The following is a 17,657-nucleotide window of genomic DNA, read 5'->3' as shown; positions in this document are numbered from 1 at the left end:
ATAAATAATATAAAATATTATCTATAAAATCAAAATAATTAAATAAAAATTTAAGTGTTAAATTATATATGGCCGATTTAAAAAATAAAAAAATTTAATTAAGTGAATTACATAACAACGATGAATAAAATATGACATTTATATAAAAAATAACTTAAAATTTTAGTATTTATCTTTTATTTTTTCAACACTAGAGAATAAATCATATAAAAATATAGAAAATTGCTATCCTGATCTCAAATAAAACACAAATTTAGTAAAGAATCACAAATATTAGAGAAAAAAAAGTTTGAAATAAGATTTGTAAAATTTGAATGGGTTTTTGGTATTTAGGGACTATGTGAGTTAAAACAATTATTACCCCTTAATTTTATTAATTTTTTAAAATATAATTTAAGTTTATCTAATTATTAAAAAAATATTAAAAATTATCTTTATTTATTATTTATTTGTTTTATTTAAAAATTTTTAATTATTTTTATTTTTTAAGTTTAACTCCAAATCATTTTTATTTCACCCAATTTTTTTTTTTTAATTGAATTGTATATAAACCTATTTTGAGAAATTTAATGAAATGACACTAAAGATCACCTTATTTGTTATAGGTGTCAGCGCATAAAATTAAATGTGTTGGTGACACTTTTCTTTTTTCCGGACAATTTTGCCCATGCGAAATGTCTACAATCGCGAGACGCAACCGGCATTCGCGAGAAATAATTTTTTTTTTTTTAAATAAAAATAAAATTCGTCTCACGATTGTCGGTAGAAAAAAAAATGATGTAGAGCGCATTTAATTTTATGTGATACTTATAACAAATAACATATCTTTATTGTGATTTCATCAAATTTCACATCCCCCTGTCTATCTATTCTGGTTGGTGACGGCCATACAAATGTAAGTATTACAAACATTTCAATAAAGCAAGTTCATCCGGAGATTTATCTATCAGAATCTTTTCTCAATAAATCTGATAAGCAAAAGCTTAATCTTTCATTTCTTCTTCTTCTTCATTCTTCTTCTTGTCCGCATGTATGGAATCAAGTTTCTGAACATGGTGAAGAAGGCATTTCCTTGTCTTTCTTCTCCATCTTCTTTCTACTCCACTTCTCCTTCTTCTTCTGATTCTCCAATTCAAGCTTTGTTTGATCTCACTGTAAGCACTTTCACGCCTTCAACCTCTCCTACCTCTCCTCAATCAATTCAAAAGCTCTCTTCTGTCTTAGGTACGTATCTTCTTCTTGCACCATTCTCTCCTTTTTCGCTTCTTCCAATTGCTCGTTGGTTGTTGTTCTTAACGTCTTAGGGTTTATCTGCTTTATAAAACCTTCATTTTATTTACAACTCAAACCATGTCTTGCTGCTACTTTTTTTCCGATTGTGTTCTGTTATCATGGAATTAGTATTCATCTTTTAGGTTCTTCTACATATGCAGTTTATACTAGTGATGATTCAAGAAGTAAGTAATTCACTAATATTCAGATGAGCTAGGTCGATTTGTGAGATAACTTCTTCAAATCCCGAGCAGCTTTGTAATGTTGCTGCTATAATCTTCTCTTTTTCAATTTCATGTTTGGCTCTGGATGAATTATTGACTGATATGTGCAGATAATATTGTTCCTGCTGATGTTGGACTTCAAGAAGAAAGTGAAGAGGATGATAGAGGTCATGGATTTTTTGGATTCAATCAATTAAATCGTGTGGCTCGATGGGCTCAACCGCTTACTTACATTGACATTCATGAAAGCGACAGTTTTACAGTAAGCTGTTCTTTTCATTGTCAGTTTACTAGATTATTTGATTTAGTAAGACCAGATTTTCATGAAGTGGAATATCTTATTCTGCAGATGTGCATATTTTGCTTTCCTACTTCTTCTGTTATCCCACTACATGATCATCCTGGAATGACTGTGTTAAGCAAAGTTCTATATGGGACCATGCATGTAAAAGCTTATGATTGGGTTGAGCCTGCTTTCGTCCGAAGGAATTTGGGACCGAATCATTCTGAAGGTATGATATAATTCACTGCTCTAGCTTTTAGTCCTTTTCATGTTGTTTAGAACATATTTATGTTAATTGATAAAACCCTAAACCCTAAATTCTCTGAACTGTACTTATCTATGTTCGGTTATGGTGGAATTTGAATTGGTGGTCCAATTCAAAATCTATTGTTTGTTTGATGACTTAAAATACGGATTTTTATTGGAATTATAATTCAAATGGAATTGAATGTGTTAATGATTTCTATATATATAGCTATGTTTGGTTAGGGTTGACGATTTCCATTTCTTATGCTTAACTATGAGTATGTTGAATTCCCACTAATTCTTCACTTAGGCTATATTTGGTTAGGGTGGAATTAGAATTAGAATTAGGGTTCAATTCCAAATCCTTTGATAGTTTGTTGACTTAAAAATAAGGAATTGAAATTATAGTTCTAACGTAGTTGAATATATATGATTTTAAGTTCCAATTTCATCATTCTTACTTGGGCATGTAATTTTGTGATTTCTCCAAACATACAAATTGAATTGTGCAATCCTTATAAAATTAGAATTAGAACCAATTATACCATGATGGACGGAGACTAGGGTTCAAAAGGGTCAATCACACGACGACACGTGACCGACGAGCAATATGATTATTATATATACGTTATTAGGATAATATTTATCTTTTCTATTTAATAGGATGATATTTATTATCCTAACAACTTATAAATAACAAATCATAATACTATTAATTCCTCGCCCTTCAGAACCTTAGTCTCCATTCCGTATCACACACATCGAAACATAGTCTTGTGTTTGGAAGAGGAGAATTGAAGTTAGAATTCTAATTCCAATTCTATAATAATTGTCATTGAATTACAATATCAATTTCTATTTTTGAAAAAAAAATCATATAGAATTGTAATTCTTTAGAGATTGTTTGATTTTCTTCTTTTCTTGAAATTCCAATTCTAAATTCAATTTTTTATTTGAAGTTCTTAAACAAACAACATAATTGGAATGACCCCCTCCAATTTGAATATCATTTCACCTCCAATCAAACACACCATTGGAATTACAATTCTAGTGACATTTCCAAACACAGGATTCAATTTCAATTTTAAAACGATGGAAGTGAATAGTATATTTAGATTAGGGTATAAGATTGTGTTGTTTCCCCGACAAATTGCATCCTTCCTATCATCTTATTTATATTATTTTTATTGTGAAACTTATTTCCTTCTCCAGTAAGATTGGCGAAACTGAGTGTGGATAAAGTGTTAACTGCTCCATGCGAGACATCGGTTCTATACCCTAACAGTGGGGGGAATGTACATTGCTTCACCGCAGTCACCCCTTGTGCTGTAATCGACATTCTTGCCCCTCCTTATAATGAAGTGGCTGGAAGAAAATGCTCTTATTATCGTGACCATCCTTACTCCACCTCCTGTGGGTGCTTTCTTTCCTCTTTATTTATTTACCATTTATTGAGTAACTGGCTTATTCTTGAGTTTTCTATGCAGCTTTTGGAAAATCTATTAAGCAAATTGAAGGGAAGGAAGATGAATATGCTTGGCTTGAAACTATAGGAACGCCAGATGATCTGTATATGCGCCACGGAGAATACAAAGGCCCTGATATTGTTGTTCATGGCTAAAAGGTAATGTTTCTTGTTTCTTTTTCTCCGAGAAATGTTTCTTTAACTTAGGCCTTGTTTGATTATTTCCTTGTCAATCTCATCATTTAAATCATCAACCAATTACCTCAAGAGCTTGTTTGATCTTGGGTTATGAATTCAAAATATTGTTTTATGAAAAAGTGAATCATTTGTGTTGAAGGACTAAGATATTGATGTGATTCTTGAAAGGATATATGATTATTATTTAAGTAACCCAAGATCAAACAAGGTCTTAAAAATGTTTCATAGTTTGAACTGAACCTTGTAGACCAATTAATTGCAGGTTTTTTATTTGAATGGGTTTATTTTTTAAAGTAAACTCTTCTTTATACAGAGATCACAATGATACTCTGTGCAGTGAACAAGCAAGCATGGTTACCATCATATTTGGTTGCTTTTTGAAACTGAGATCATGTTTTAATCAGCATTATATATAGATAGATACTTGTCATTTTGTGTCATAACCTTGAATATATGAATATTGATTTTCAAATCCAATTAATATTGTGTTTTGGATAGTTTTGACTTAAATAATGTACAACTATATTAGTAAAAAATGACATTTAAGAAAATAAAATTAAAAGCTTGTATAATTATAACATAATATTTTATTATTGCTGAACATTAACTCTTTTATTTTGTTTGAAATAGAAATTTTCATAAATAATCAATAGATCTAAATGAACTAGAAATAGTTTAATTATACATACATTATTCTTAAGAATATGGCATACATAATTCAAAACTAAACTAAATAAATTGTATAACTACTAATCCATATACTCTTTCTTAACATCAATCATGCTTTGAATTGTTGACGATGCTTTTGTTGTATGTGCAACTCACTTTCGTCTACTGTGCAGGCCGTGTAACCAGATTTGAGGGAGTGAATTCAAGTGGTATAACGATCATTGTCAATTTGTAGTCTTACCTGTGATTCTACGATGATGTTTTTATTGGCGGTGGTTATTGTCTAAAGCGGTGAATCATAAATACTTACTTTATAAACTAAGTCAATAACCTTTACAGAGAAATTGCAATCAAAATTTTAGAGAACCTAATCAATTGATTATTTAATGAAAATCAGTTTTCATCGTTGATTAAAAATAAAATTGGGATGAGGTTTAAAACGAAGATTTACGTTAAAAATGTAGACAAAAAAATTAGCAGGTTATTTTGTAAAAACGACTTAGTGTCATTTCATTAAAAAACCCCTAAAGAGGGAAAATGAGTTTCAAGAAATAAAGTTAGATATACCTTAACTTTGTTGAAATTTTAAATGAGTTTTAAACAATTAATTACATAACAACAAATAATTGAATTATAAACAAGTCATCAAACAAGAATTATTTGAACATTCTTTTTCTTGTAACGATTTTATAGCGGATATTCCATCTTTGACTGAGCTTCCAACTATCTTCATTAATCGAAATTTCCCTTTATGTATGTATGAGAGTGTTGCTATCAGAAACAATATCATTCCAAACTTTTCCTTCTATTATCTTATTTGTGCTATTAATTCTTGTATTTCTTTCTCTCTAGGTATTGTAGACCAGAGCTCCAAAAAAGTATTTGAAAACATTCGCATAAAAGTTATCTCCCTTAACCTTTTTCTTTACAAGCTCTATAATTTTGTTACATGTACCTGGAAATTTAGTGATATTCATGTTTTGAGCAAAATTAATCCACAACTTGGATATAAATGCGCATTCCTCAAATAAATGGTCAATGATTTCCTATTTATTGCGCATATTGGGTAATTGACATTTGGAATATTCATATACTTTTTAATTCTGTCTCTTGTCGCCAATCTTTTCCTGAATGTCAGCCAAAGAATGAATTAGTTTCGAGGTATAACCTTTAAAGACCAGACTATTTTATGTCAATCGACCACCACCTCCTTTGTTCTAATAATCTCCCATGCTTTTCTTGTCACCAATTTTTCATTCATAACAGTATCCCAACTCTTTGTATTCAATGTTTCCATTGAATTGTATATTATTGATGAGATTAAGAATTCTAACTCATTTTGGAATACCCTTAAGAATAGAGCTGTATTTTCCTTTTTGAATATCTCTAAATGAATACAAGAGACATTTTTTTCTTATTCTGACTCTAATAGATTGAAATTTCTTCTGAATAATTATGAGATTATTCTCTAACCATGGATCGTACTAGAATAATATTCTTCTTCCATTACTGATTTTTCTTATTCTGATTCTAATAGATTGAAATTTCTTCCGAATAATTATGAGATTATTCTCTAACTATGGATCGTACTAGAATAATATTCTCCTTCCATTACCGATTTTGAACTTCATCATCTGATATGTCTCTTTTCTAGTTTTAAAATTTTCTTCAAGGACCATGTTATTTTATTTTTGATTTGGCATGTCCATATACTAACTTCTCCTTTTATGAATTTCGTAAGAACCCATAATGAATCTGTCTTCACCTCAAGGGCCCATACATGTCTGATTGTGAGCGCTCGATTCCATATGACACAAATTTTAATGTCAAACCCTCCTTCCTTTGGGTACATACAATTTCCCATTTGACATTTTTGCCTCCTCTTCTTTGAGTATCCCAGATGAAGTCTCTCATCAGCTTATCCAGTTCCGCCATAATTTTTTTGAAAATAACTATTTTGTAGATTAACTGAAAAAAATTACAATTGTTGAAAAAATATAATTAGTATTCAAATGAAAGAATTAAAAACCAGTAATTTCAATCATCAATTAAAAAAACTCATTCAAAACAAGAAAAAAAACACTTTCACATCTATTTTCTTTATTTTATTTTCCAAATAGTCTCAAATCCATGCAATAATAAAACTATAAAAACAGGAACATCATAGTATTTAAACTTTCCATATATGCTAAAATATAAGACAAGGTTTATTTATTAATCATTTTAATGCATGGATTGAATAAAGTTTTATGCTTTATTTATTCATTACATTTTAGAACTGGAATCCGCTTGAGCCAATTGCTGCCTCAAAACTCTTCTCATAACCTTATTAGTCGCGGTTCTAGGAAGCAACGGCACTGGCACAATGTTAGCCACCTGCAAGAATAAAACCATAAGAAACGTGTTTCCAAGAAAAAAAAACAACTAATAACAATGAATTACCTTGAACAAAGGATTTAATTTAGTCTGCAATGCAGAATTGAAAGACACTCTCAAGCTATTCAAATCTGGCTCATGATCGGAATCCTTGAAAACAACAGCAATTACCAATTTCTCCGGTCCACCTCCAAGAGCTGGAACCCCAACCGCAGCCGTCTCTAATATATTACTCTCAACACCGTTACATATGCGTTCAATCTCAACAGAGCTCACCTGACCAAACCAATATTTAAAAAAAAAGTGGAACAAAACCTTAAAAAGTTGTTGGAGAAAATCTTTGTTATGAAATAAAAAAAATTGGATCTTTTTGGTTAAACCTATCTTTTTCATTGAACAAGATTTTGATTTCATAACCTAAACTTCTTTTCAAATAATGCCTACATCAAACAAGCTGGATGTAATTTAATTTTGAAAGTTAAAAACTAAAACTAGACCTTAATACCCCCGAGATTCATTGTGTCGTCGGCTCGCCCATGTGCATGATAATATCCTCTAGTTGTCCGCTCAATCATATCACCATGTCTTCTCAATATCTACGCATAGAACAAAATAGAAGCAATTGTTCTAAAATCTCGAATAATAAGGCCTTGTTTGATCTTTGACCAAATTTCCCTTTCAAATATGGTTTAAAAGAAGAGGGTATTCTGACTGATAATTTGAATGAGGTAATTGGTGATGGGATATTGAGTTGGATCAAACAAGGCCTAACAGTTTTCTTACTTTCCCATTCCAAACGGGCATTCCTTTGAAGTACACATCGTAATGATCAGCATTCAATAAGGTACTTGAAGATCCAAACATTTGAGGGCCAAGAGCCAATTCACCCACCATTCCAGGGACATTTGGTTGCTAACAAAAAGTGAATAAATTATAATCAGTCAAGCTATTTACCCTATATATAGATGTAAAGATCAGTTCAATCAAAATCTCAGCTGAATTATGCTTACAATAGGCATCCCGTCAATTCCAAGTATGAACACATTGCATCCCATAGCTGGCGTGCTAAACGCTGCCAGAGATTGAGGCTGCAATAATGATCCGGTAATAAATCCACCGCCAATTTCTGTACCGCCACAATATTCAATAATGGGCTTGTATCGTGCCCGACCCATTAGCCACAGATATTCATCCACATTAGATGCCTCACCCGTGGATCCAAAGCAACTACACATTTTTATTTATTTTTACAAAAATGTCATTTCTTTCTTACAGAAATCCAGGATATAATGTCCTTAAAACAGAGGAAATGTTCTGTCTAAATCAGAAAAGATTTTTATACAATAGATAATAAATATTGTCAATTTGATTTCACCCACTAACTAACACTAGAATCACTAAACAGATCATTAGATTCATTAGAAAATTAGATGCAGAATTGGGGCTTATAATCCAACACTCATCACCAATCTATAATACCAAAATATTCTTCATGATTTTATTCTATATAACATTTTATTAAGAAATATAGAACTACAATTAAAATACAATAAAGATTTGTACCTTATATCTGGGTATTCTTTCAAATAATCTGTTTTTGTTTTGGAAAATATGGATTTCAAATAATTGGACTATTTGGTTTTAATCCAATTTTTGTATACAACTCAAGACAGAATACCAGACAGGTTTTCGATAGATACGAAGGTTCAGAGGTAACATAAAACTAAAACAAGTATAACTAACCGAATCGACGACCAGTCATAACCGGCTGCAGAGTTTGTAGTTTTCCATGTCCTCACAATGCTGGGAATCACACCAAGCATGGTTACTTTAGCATCCTAGATAAAGCAACATGGGTTTAATCAAATGAATTATAACAATAAAGAATTTATTGTTAGTCAGTCACATATGTAAGAACCATAAATTCACATATTCTTGCATTTTTTTTGTTATCTTGTTTTGGCATGTCTCACCTGAACAAATTTTGCAAACCCAGAACCAAGAGGAGACCCATTGTATAAAGCAACAGATGCACCGTTCAATAGCGATGCATAGACTAGCCAAGGGCCCATCATCCAGCCAAGATTAGTGGGCCAAGAAACAATATCACCTTTTCGAATGTCCAAATGTGCCCACCCATCTGCAGCTGCTTTGAAAGGTGTTGAAACTGTCCAAGGAATTGCTTTTGGCTCACCTAAGACATAAATAATACCAAACATAATGCGACTGTCAAATAGAAAGAAGAAAATAAACCACCAATCAATACCCTTCCCAGCACAAGCCTCCTTTCTAAGAAATTTACCTCAATTTACTCTTCTTTTTTTGAAAGGATTAAACAATTTCATTAAACCACATTTTGAGAAGCTCACAAAATACGGAGAAACACCCAACATAACACTACAAAAGAATGCCATTGTTTGTCATATTAATCAAACAGACAAGAAAAATCAATACATCATGGAAACAATAATCAAAAGAAACTCATCAAAGTCACCCAATGAGGTATTAATCTCAATTCGCTCTTTAAATTCCACAAAACATACATGATCCCATCTTGTTATGTCCAATAATTCATATTTAGAAAAGAAAAAGAAAAATGAGAATCATTTATGATACTAATTTATGACTTCTCCTTATATCCAATAATTTTTCTTTTCTGAAAACTAGGGTTTATTCCCTGGAGAAAGCTAACACGACCTTCCACAGTCATGCGCCCACTTCAATAACTTGTTTGGTCTCTTAGGAAAGAACCTTTACTTAAGCTACCATGGTGGGTTTCCTTATTTTCAATAATTAATTAATATAAATTCATATCTTCCTCACCTGTAGTTCCGGAGGAGAAAAGGATATTTGTAAATGCATCAATAGGTTGCTCTACAGCAGAAAATTCAGTTCCTCTGCAACAGAAACAAATGTTATGGTCTTAGGTAGATAGCTATAAAAGTAACAAGCATGGATAGTACATTTACATTATACGGCTAGGAGCTTTTACCTGAAGTCTCTTGCCCCGTCTAGAAATGAATGCCAATAAATGTCACCTTCTCTTAATGTAATGCTCAAGCTAGAATCCCTTGTGGGAATAACAATTGCTATTGGAGCATCCGCTTCAATTACTCTACTGCAGAATTGACAAAAAAACATTGATAGAATTTCTTAGAAACACTTTTTTTTTGTCAGTTATCTCATTCAAATGTTGATTTTGATAAGATAATGTTATAAAACATAACTTAATCAGACATATATTCATAAATGTGTTCACGTTTTCTCGTCCAAATCCAAATGGGCCATATTATCACCTGTACAAGGGTAGTTTTTTGTCACCGCGAACGATAAAGTCCTGCACATTAGGATGGAGTAAAGCAACTTCACTTCAAAGAGAGTGAAAAATGAGAACTATCCCTTCGAAAAAGGAGCAAAACCTGAGTAAAAATTGCTTTCGCTTGTGAAATCCTGAGCCTTGTCGAGATTTCACTAGAAGCAAAGCTATCAGCAATAGATACAACCACATAGCCAGCAAGAACAATTGCTAGATAGATAATCACTGACTTAACATCCATAGGCATATCTATTGCAATTGCAGATCCTTTATCCAACCCTAGATTGTTCAATGCATATGCAACCAACCTACAAAACCCGTAAGATATATGAGAACGAAAACCCAAGATTAATCTTTGCAAATTTCAACCTGTTGTGGTGTCAACATACCAAACCTCTAATTGCAGTTCCTTGAGAGTCATCTTCTGAATTGGAGTTTCATCATCTCCTTCATTTCTCCATACTATCATAATACTATCCAAATCCCTCTTACTATTAAGATTCAAGCAATTTTTGGCTGGATTAAGACGCGATCCAGGAAGCCAAACACCACCTGGCTGAGATGGACTCTCTTGTAAAATACAGTAAGGAGGAACTGCAAACTGTACATTCATCTCATCCAATATGGTCTTCCAATAAATCTACTAATTCTCTCCAAAAAAACACACACTAAGATTAGAATGAAACAAGATGCAGAAAAAAAAAGATACATTCAACAAATAAATACCTTACCTCTGGTTGCTTGATTGAGAATTCTTGAAAATCAGAAAAACTTGAAATTGGGTCTTTGTATATTGAACCCAATAAATCTTTTCCACACTTGTTTAGAAGCTCACCAACATTGGTCAAGCGTGAATTTTCCCTAAAGATTAGAGACAAATGGTTTTAAGTTCATTCAAGTCCTTCAGAAATCAATTTTGTATCTTACTGATTGGGTATCCAAGCTGGAGGGTCTGGTCCGAAATCCTTGTAGCAGCCATAGAACATCATCTGATGGAAAGAGAAAGGGAGGTCTGGAGAGAGAACGTCTGTGGATAGTCGCTGCCATGTCTCCTGCGAAGCGGACCCGTAATTCTTGATGATTTCTGTAAGCTTCTGGTAAAGTTCATCTGCTAATGTTGAAGGTATTCCCAGGCGGGCGATGTCGACGGAGGTGATGCCGTCAAGTCCTTTGTATGTCATTTTTATCACGCCTACTTTCTTGCTCCCTTTCGGTTGAGAAGATAAACTTACAGCATCAATTTTCTCATTTATAGAAACAATTTGTAAATTTCTGAGTAACAGTTAAGAGCAAATAAATTAAAATTTATAATATATATAATGATATTTGGATTGTTTTTAGACCAAATAAAGTAAGCATTTATTTTAATATAAACTCCGATACTAAGTTAAGTTAAAGTGTATGATATAAGTTATATTAAAAGTTGAATATTTAAAAAATTAATGAATTTCTTAAATATTAACATTTTTTTTTAGATCGAATGGCATGACATTATAGTATATACTTTTGTTATAAACGTGGTATTTTCCTTATCCCGCGGGACAATTAAATTTGGTTGTATCATTGGAATCCATCAATGAATGATAAAAGTTCATGACTAGCCGTATGATAGACTAATATATCAATATGAAGTAACGAGAATTGGTCTTTATGGCTAGCCTTGTTTAAATTCCGATAATCAATGCACACACGAATTTTCTCGTCTTTCTATACAATGGGGACCACGTTGGCTATCCACGTGGGATATTCTACTACTTTGAGAAATCCAACTTCCAATTGCTTTTGGACTTCTTCTTTTATTTTGTTCACAACATCATGTTTCATCCGCTTGAGCTCTTGCTTTATGGGCTTAGCATCTAGATAAGAGGATATGATGAATGATCTTAGGGTCGATTCATGACATGTCCTTGTATGTGACAAGGCAAAAACGTCAACAACTCAATTAATTCATGACGTTCATTCTTTTTTAGACTTTGTCCAATTAGGATGATCAGCAGGATCATTTGGCATGTTTAAGTTTATTTCAACTATTTTTTTAGCGGAATAGACAATTCCATCCACGTTTTCCAAGAAGTGTTTCATTTCGAAGTTTATGTTAGAGTGAAATGATAGGACATCATATGAGAAGTAGCCGCGTAGCTCGTCATAGCCAAGGAGAAGCGCGCGTGCATCACAACGGATTGGCTAACGCCCGCTAGCCAGAACGCTAATGGAACACCCAAACGCAACAGTGCCTAGACGGAATGGCAACAGAACGCTTAAACGCGCTCAAAACGACGTCGTTTGAGCGCCACCTTCGTCTCCAACGCGACGCCAAAAAGATAATATCAAAAACCCGTCTTTGATCTTCTCTTTTTGAAACTCCTTCGTTAGTCAACCATTTCGGCTGTTTTAAAGCCTGAAATGATCACCCTACGATGGTGATCATTTCTTCTACAAAAATAGGGTCCGACCAACTTGAGGAAGAACAACCAAAATACCATAAATAGATTTTGGCTGATTCAGTCTACTTGGATGGATCAACCGACCTTGGAAAGTTATAAATAGCCCCTGAGTCCACCCGAAGGCAAGATATCCACTCTCCACCTTCCAATCGTCAATTTTCAAAAATCCGCCATTAAGACTTCAAACTTTCGGATTTTTTTGAAAACTTTGGATAAGACCTTAAAGTTTGGATCTGAGCATTCCAACAACTTCCCTAAGGTTTAAAGAGTGTTCTCCAATCCTTGGTAAAGATCTAATTACCCTCTAATTCATATTTACAATTTGAATTTGAATTTTTTATATTTTAAATTGCATAAACTTGTATGCTTGCTATTTATGGTGTTTTATGGTTGAATAATGATCCTAGGATCATTTAGAAATTATATGGATAAGATAGAACCGATCAATCGACCTTAATAACAAAAACATAAATTTGAAATTTTAAAATCTAAATATTGGGTTTGATGTTCCGTTGATTCACAACCTAGAAAACTTCCCAACATGATTGTAATGATGTTGGACAAATCTTTGGAACATAATTGAAAACTTTGAGTTCTTGAATTGGTTCAAACAAGTAGACAATGTTCTCATTTTGGTACCAATCAAGTAATGTACTATAAGGAAACTATTGGATAACTCTTTACACTTCAAAATAACTTTAAACTAAAAAACCAAATTTCCGTTTTGAACAAATTGATAATCACCCAGGTTGATTGATACTTTGATGATGATCAACATGTTCTTGGAATATTAGTGAAGCTACACAAACCTTTGGATCAAAGATCCAAGCTAAAAAAACGAATTTAAAAAAATAAACCTTATTGTTCTTGAGGACCGAGGCTTGTTAGTCTAGGGTCGAGAGATCCGACCGAGGATCCTCGGTCCGGATCGAAACCTAGGACCTCGAACCTAGGATCGAGACCTATGACCAAGAATTTCAACAAGACCGAGAGGTCTGACCGATGTTCTTGAACTAAGACCGAAGAATCCAACCGCTGATTTTCATCCAAGACCGAGAGGTATAACCTAGGACCGAGAGATCCAAACCTAGGACCGAGGAATCTCGATCCATGACCAAGAATTCCTAAACCCAGGACTAAAAGACTTAGCCCAAAGCTAACCCAAGGTCGTGAGGTTTATACACCTCGACCGAGGGACTTAGCCCCAGGCTAATCCATGACCGATGAGTTTATACACCCATACTGGTAATCTCAGCTTAGGACCTGGAGTCCTTAGCACCTAGACTGAGGGTCTCTAGATCCCGACCGATAAAAACGAACCCAAGCCTTAAGACTCTGGTCCTAAGTTTTGTTTGGTTCCACTTTTCAAAACCCAAAATTATATTTGTAATTTTGTGACCCCAAGCCATTTTCAAAATTCCCGAAAAGTTAGAAAATAATTTCAAAATAATTTTGGGATATCTCCACAAAAAATATTTTGACTAAGGTATGTTCGGTTTTATTTTTAAACCCTAACACCCTTAAAATGATTAATGTTCTTCAGGTATAATACTCCATAGTTATCATCAACAACAAGTACTCGAATTTTAAATATTGTTGTTTCAATATTTTAAATAACGCTAAAATCTAGAAGCATGACTAGGAATGAAAGAATAATTGGTTAAAACTCAAACGTTATACAAACGATTTTAAAAGCCAACTTTATAAGTAGAGACCATTTTTAAAACGGGTACGGAGGATGAAACACGAAAGCATTTTCTCGAGTAACACCAAACTACGAACTAAAAGAAAACTCTAGTTAATACATTTGTATATGTATGCCAACTTTGATTGATTTTCAAAATCAATTGGCGACTTTTAAATTAATTATGTTTAATTAATTTAAACTAAAGGATTTCTAAAAAAATAAAATTGTGATTTGATTACCGTAAATTCTCGATTTATTTTAAATTAAATCCTGAAATTAATTACTTTTTAATTAATTTTAAAAGCTGTCAGGAATAAATGAAATCTTGTAAAAAAATAATGTTTTATTTTAAAATAAATTTTTTGACACGCAAATCAAGGTTAAATTTCTCAAACCTCGAGCTTTTCACGGAAACCTACGCAAAAGGTTTTTCTGAGAGTTATAGTATATATTCGAAAAAAACTTCTTGTATTATATTATTAACTTTGTTACAAGAGGGGAAAGACATCCTATTAGCGGTCTCTTCTAGGATATGATTGTCATTCTCATTTTTCTTATTAATACTTAACATCTTTCTATGTACACAAGGGTGGTCGTCATCATTATCATTGACATTTGTGTCGACGAGTGGGGCTATAGCTTGACTAGCCAAAGAACTCGTAATTAGTGCGATTTGTTTAGTTATGTATTGGACAGTTGTCTTCATTTATTTAAATTTAGTCATTGAGACAATTTCAGGTGTTAAAGTTTCTTTAGCCATTTCGTAGCGCGTGAATTACTCTTCGATGATATCTGTCAGGTAATTTTTTCGTTCATTTGGGCTTCCCATTTTTGAGAGATTGTGCCACATTTAGATAACTTATGTATGACTTGTGGTCAATTTGCGCATCTATGGCCAACGTATTTCCCGAATAAGGTGGCACATTATCACAACTAAATTGTTTAAACATGTCGCGTGTATAGTAGGAAGTGACCTATTCTAAACCCATGAGCGTAATCATTGGTTTATCATCCACCATATAGGCCATTTCCCAGATGGGGGAACCACATAAGTAAATATCTGACATGATCATCGTCTTGTATGAGAGGTTCGGGTATGGCCTTTTTTAACCTTCGATATTGAATGTTGGTGCTCATGTGGTCACCCAAGACCATCAAGAGGATGTGTTCAAACTTGTCGAGAAAAAATATAAAGTATTAGAGGCGAGCCCCTTTTATTGATGGAAGGGATTAAATATGATTCATTTTGTGTTGGGATACTAGGAGATGAAGTATTCTTTAATGCAAGAACAAAAATAACACCAAATAATTGCAGAAACGAAAGAAAGAAACTATAGAACACATACACAAGATTTATAGTGGTTCAGCCAAAATAGATCTACATCCACTTTCAAAGTACAAAAGACTCTCAAGTTTATTATAAAAAATATTACAAGAGTATTACAATGATTCTCTCATAATGAAAGCTCACACACAACTCATAAGGAAGCGATGCTCTCAAAGCAAAGGCTTGACTTTCTAAAGTGTCTAACTACACATTTAATATCAATATCTTGTCCAAATCTCTCATAGAGTTTCTAAAATATTCTCACCATATTATCCTAATTGTATTTCCATATCAAAAGATCTAATTTCCTTTTGTGTTAATCTTTTTTCCTAATATCAAGATTATACACCAAAAGATATAGCTTCCATTTGTTGAATATATATTTTTCTTGTAACATTAATATATCATATTTGTAATATTGTAAATATAGTCTGAATACTCCACCTCGATTTAAAAACTATCTCCCTATTGTCTTCTATTATTTGACTTGTCAACAAGCAAAGTCTCCATAGCTCCCAAATCCAAGAACTACAAGCATATCAACTACATTGTCACCTTCTTTATAATAACTTCTCTTTGCTCGATTATGCTTCTCTCAATGTACAATCCCATATCAAACATTAGCATGGAAAACCCCTTCGACAAGAGTAAAAAACTATAGGACTCTTAGACCACTTAAATCATCCACTATATCAAATATAATGAGTTACATAATATTTTTACAAAATGAAGATTTACAATCAAACGGATTACATAAACCTTCAAAAATATCATCATCATCATCAAAGATGTTACATGCATATAACATGTATCTTTCCCAATAGTGAAAATACCTAAACATATGTATCTAGGGAGAGAAGAGAAAGTAGTTGAAGAAAAATAGTTTATTCTTCCTAACACCTGCCTTTGTCTTGATTCGTCTTCCTCTCTTTGTCTTGTTCTTTTCTCTCGAATTTATAATCGGATAGATTACATAAATCCTCAAGAACAACATCATCATGAAAGATGGCATATACATATAATGTATCTTCACCAATTATGGAAATACATAAACTTATCTAAGGAGTGAAGAGAAAGTAGTTGAAGAGAAAGAGATTTTTTTCATAACACATGTCTTTGTCTTGATTCACCTCCATCTCTTTACCTTCTTTCTTTTCAAAATTAGATATCTATCGAAAATCGAGGACACCCAAAACAAACTTTCATCGCCTACTTTGTCAAAATAAAATATTTATCGAAATCCGAGAAGACCAAAAACAAACTTCTCTCATCTACTTCTTCAAAATCAAATATCTATCCAAATTCGAGAATACCCAAGACAAACATCGATCGTCCAATTCCTCAAAATAAGACATTGATCAAAACTGAGAAGACCCAAGACAAACTTACATTGTCTATTTCATCTTAAATAATTAGGTAGTTAGCGACATATCTTTACTCAAGTGCAAGATCTAGCAAAATATTTACCACCCATCTTGCCTTGAACTTTGCACACTCAACCAACTTGAACCGTATATTTTTCCTTTAACAAATTAACTTGTAATCTACTAGTTCTTAAATAATGTCAAAACAACTAAAAATTCAAGAATATTCTTTCAAGATTCATTAATTGTCTTCAATTGTTTTCATCATGCTTCATAGTTTCTTCGAAAGAAATCACGAATGTCCTTCAATTTTAATTGATCGAGCCTCTCATCTAATTCTTTTTTATGAATAGGAATTACATTCAAGGTCTCATTCATTTTCTCACATTAGATGATAATTCAATGATCTCATTTGTCTTTGAATGACCAAGCCTCTCATCTAGCCCCCTTTTTATGACTAAGAATCTCATTCAAGGTGTAAATCCTCTCCTCAATAAAATGACAAATTAATCATCTCATTCATCTTAACTATGATTCACAATGCATGAACAATTAAGATATAACAAAAGAAGTACCTAAATCACCACCTTTGAATTGACCGAGCCTCCCATCTAGCCCCATTTTCATGACTAGGAATCTCACTCAAAGTCTTATTCATCTTCTCACATTAAAAGATAATGCGATGATTTCTTTTTGGTTCGTTTGAGAGTTTCTCTCATGATGGCTTCACCTAAACTTATAAGTGTCTACCATTAGTCTTCCTCTTCTTGATATTTCATTCATATT

General features: G+C 32.7%; 2 protein-coding genes across 3 annotated transcripts; one reads left to right on the top strand and one right to left on the bottom strand.

Moving 5' to 3' along the window:
• Positions 1–903: 903 nt before the first annotated feature.
• LOC124931449 (plant cysteine oxidase 3) lies at positions 904–4,692 on the top strand. The gene is made up of 6 exons (XM_047471915.1): positions 904–1,224; positions 1,607–1,758; positions 1,846–2,008; positions 3,238–3,438; positions 3,513–3,649; positions 4,531–4,692. The coding sequence occupies exons 1-5, from the start codon at positions 1,029–1,031 to the stop codon at positions 3,644–3,646; spliced, it is 846 nt and encodes a 281-aa protein (XP_047327871.1). The 5' UTR covers positions 904–1,028; the 3' UTR covers positions 3,647–3,649; positions 4,531–4,692.
• A 1,760-nt stretch (positions 4,693–6,452) lies between these two features.
• LOC124930710 (probable acyl-activating enzyme 17, peroxisomal) lies at positions 6,453–11,279 on the bottom strand. 2 transcript variants are annotated; one of them, XM_047471053.1, is made up of 14 exons: positions 10,977–11,279; positions 10,781–10,910; positions 10,439–10,689; positions 10,153–10,357; positions 10,030–10,070; positions 9,726–9,851; positions 9,557–9,630; positions 8,707–8,927; positions 8,477–8,571; positions 7,744–7,960; positions 7,517–7,645; positions 7,231–7,329; positions 6,800–7,009; positions 6,453–6,733 (listed from the first exon to the last, which is right to left on the bottom strand). In XM_047471053.1, the coding sequence occupies exons 1-14, from the start codon at positions 11,228–11,230 to the stop codon at positions 6,623–6,625; spliced, it is 2,163 nt and encodes a 720-aa protein (XP_047327009.1). In that variant the 5' UTR covers positions 11,231–11,279; the 3' UTR covers positions 6,453–6,622. The 2 variants fall into 2 exon arrangements, with proteins under 2 accessions (XP_047327009.1, XP_047327010.1); XM_047471054.1 differs by lacking the exon at positions 10,977–11,279 and having other exon boundaries at positions 10,439–10,692.
• Between the last annotated feature and the right edge of the window lie 6,378 nt (positions 11,280–17,657).

The sequence above is a fragment of the Impatiens glandulifera genome, chromosome 3, assembly GCF_907164915.1.
Source record: "Impatiens glandulifera chromosome 3, dImpGla2.1, whole genome shotgun sequence".
In the NCBI taxonomy this organism is placed as follows: domain Eukaryota; kingdom Viridiplantae; phylum Streptophyta; class Magnoliopsida; order Ericales; family Balsaminaceae; genus Impatiens; species Impatiens glandulifera.
The sequence above is the reverse complement of the archived record's forward strand: the minus strand, read 5'-3'. Positions and strand labels throughout refer to the sequence as shown.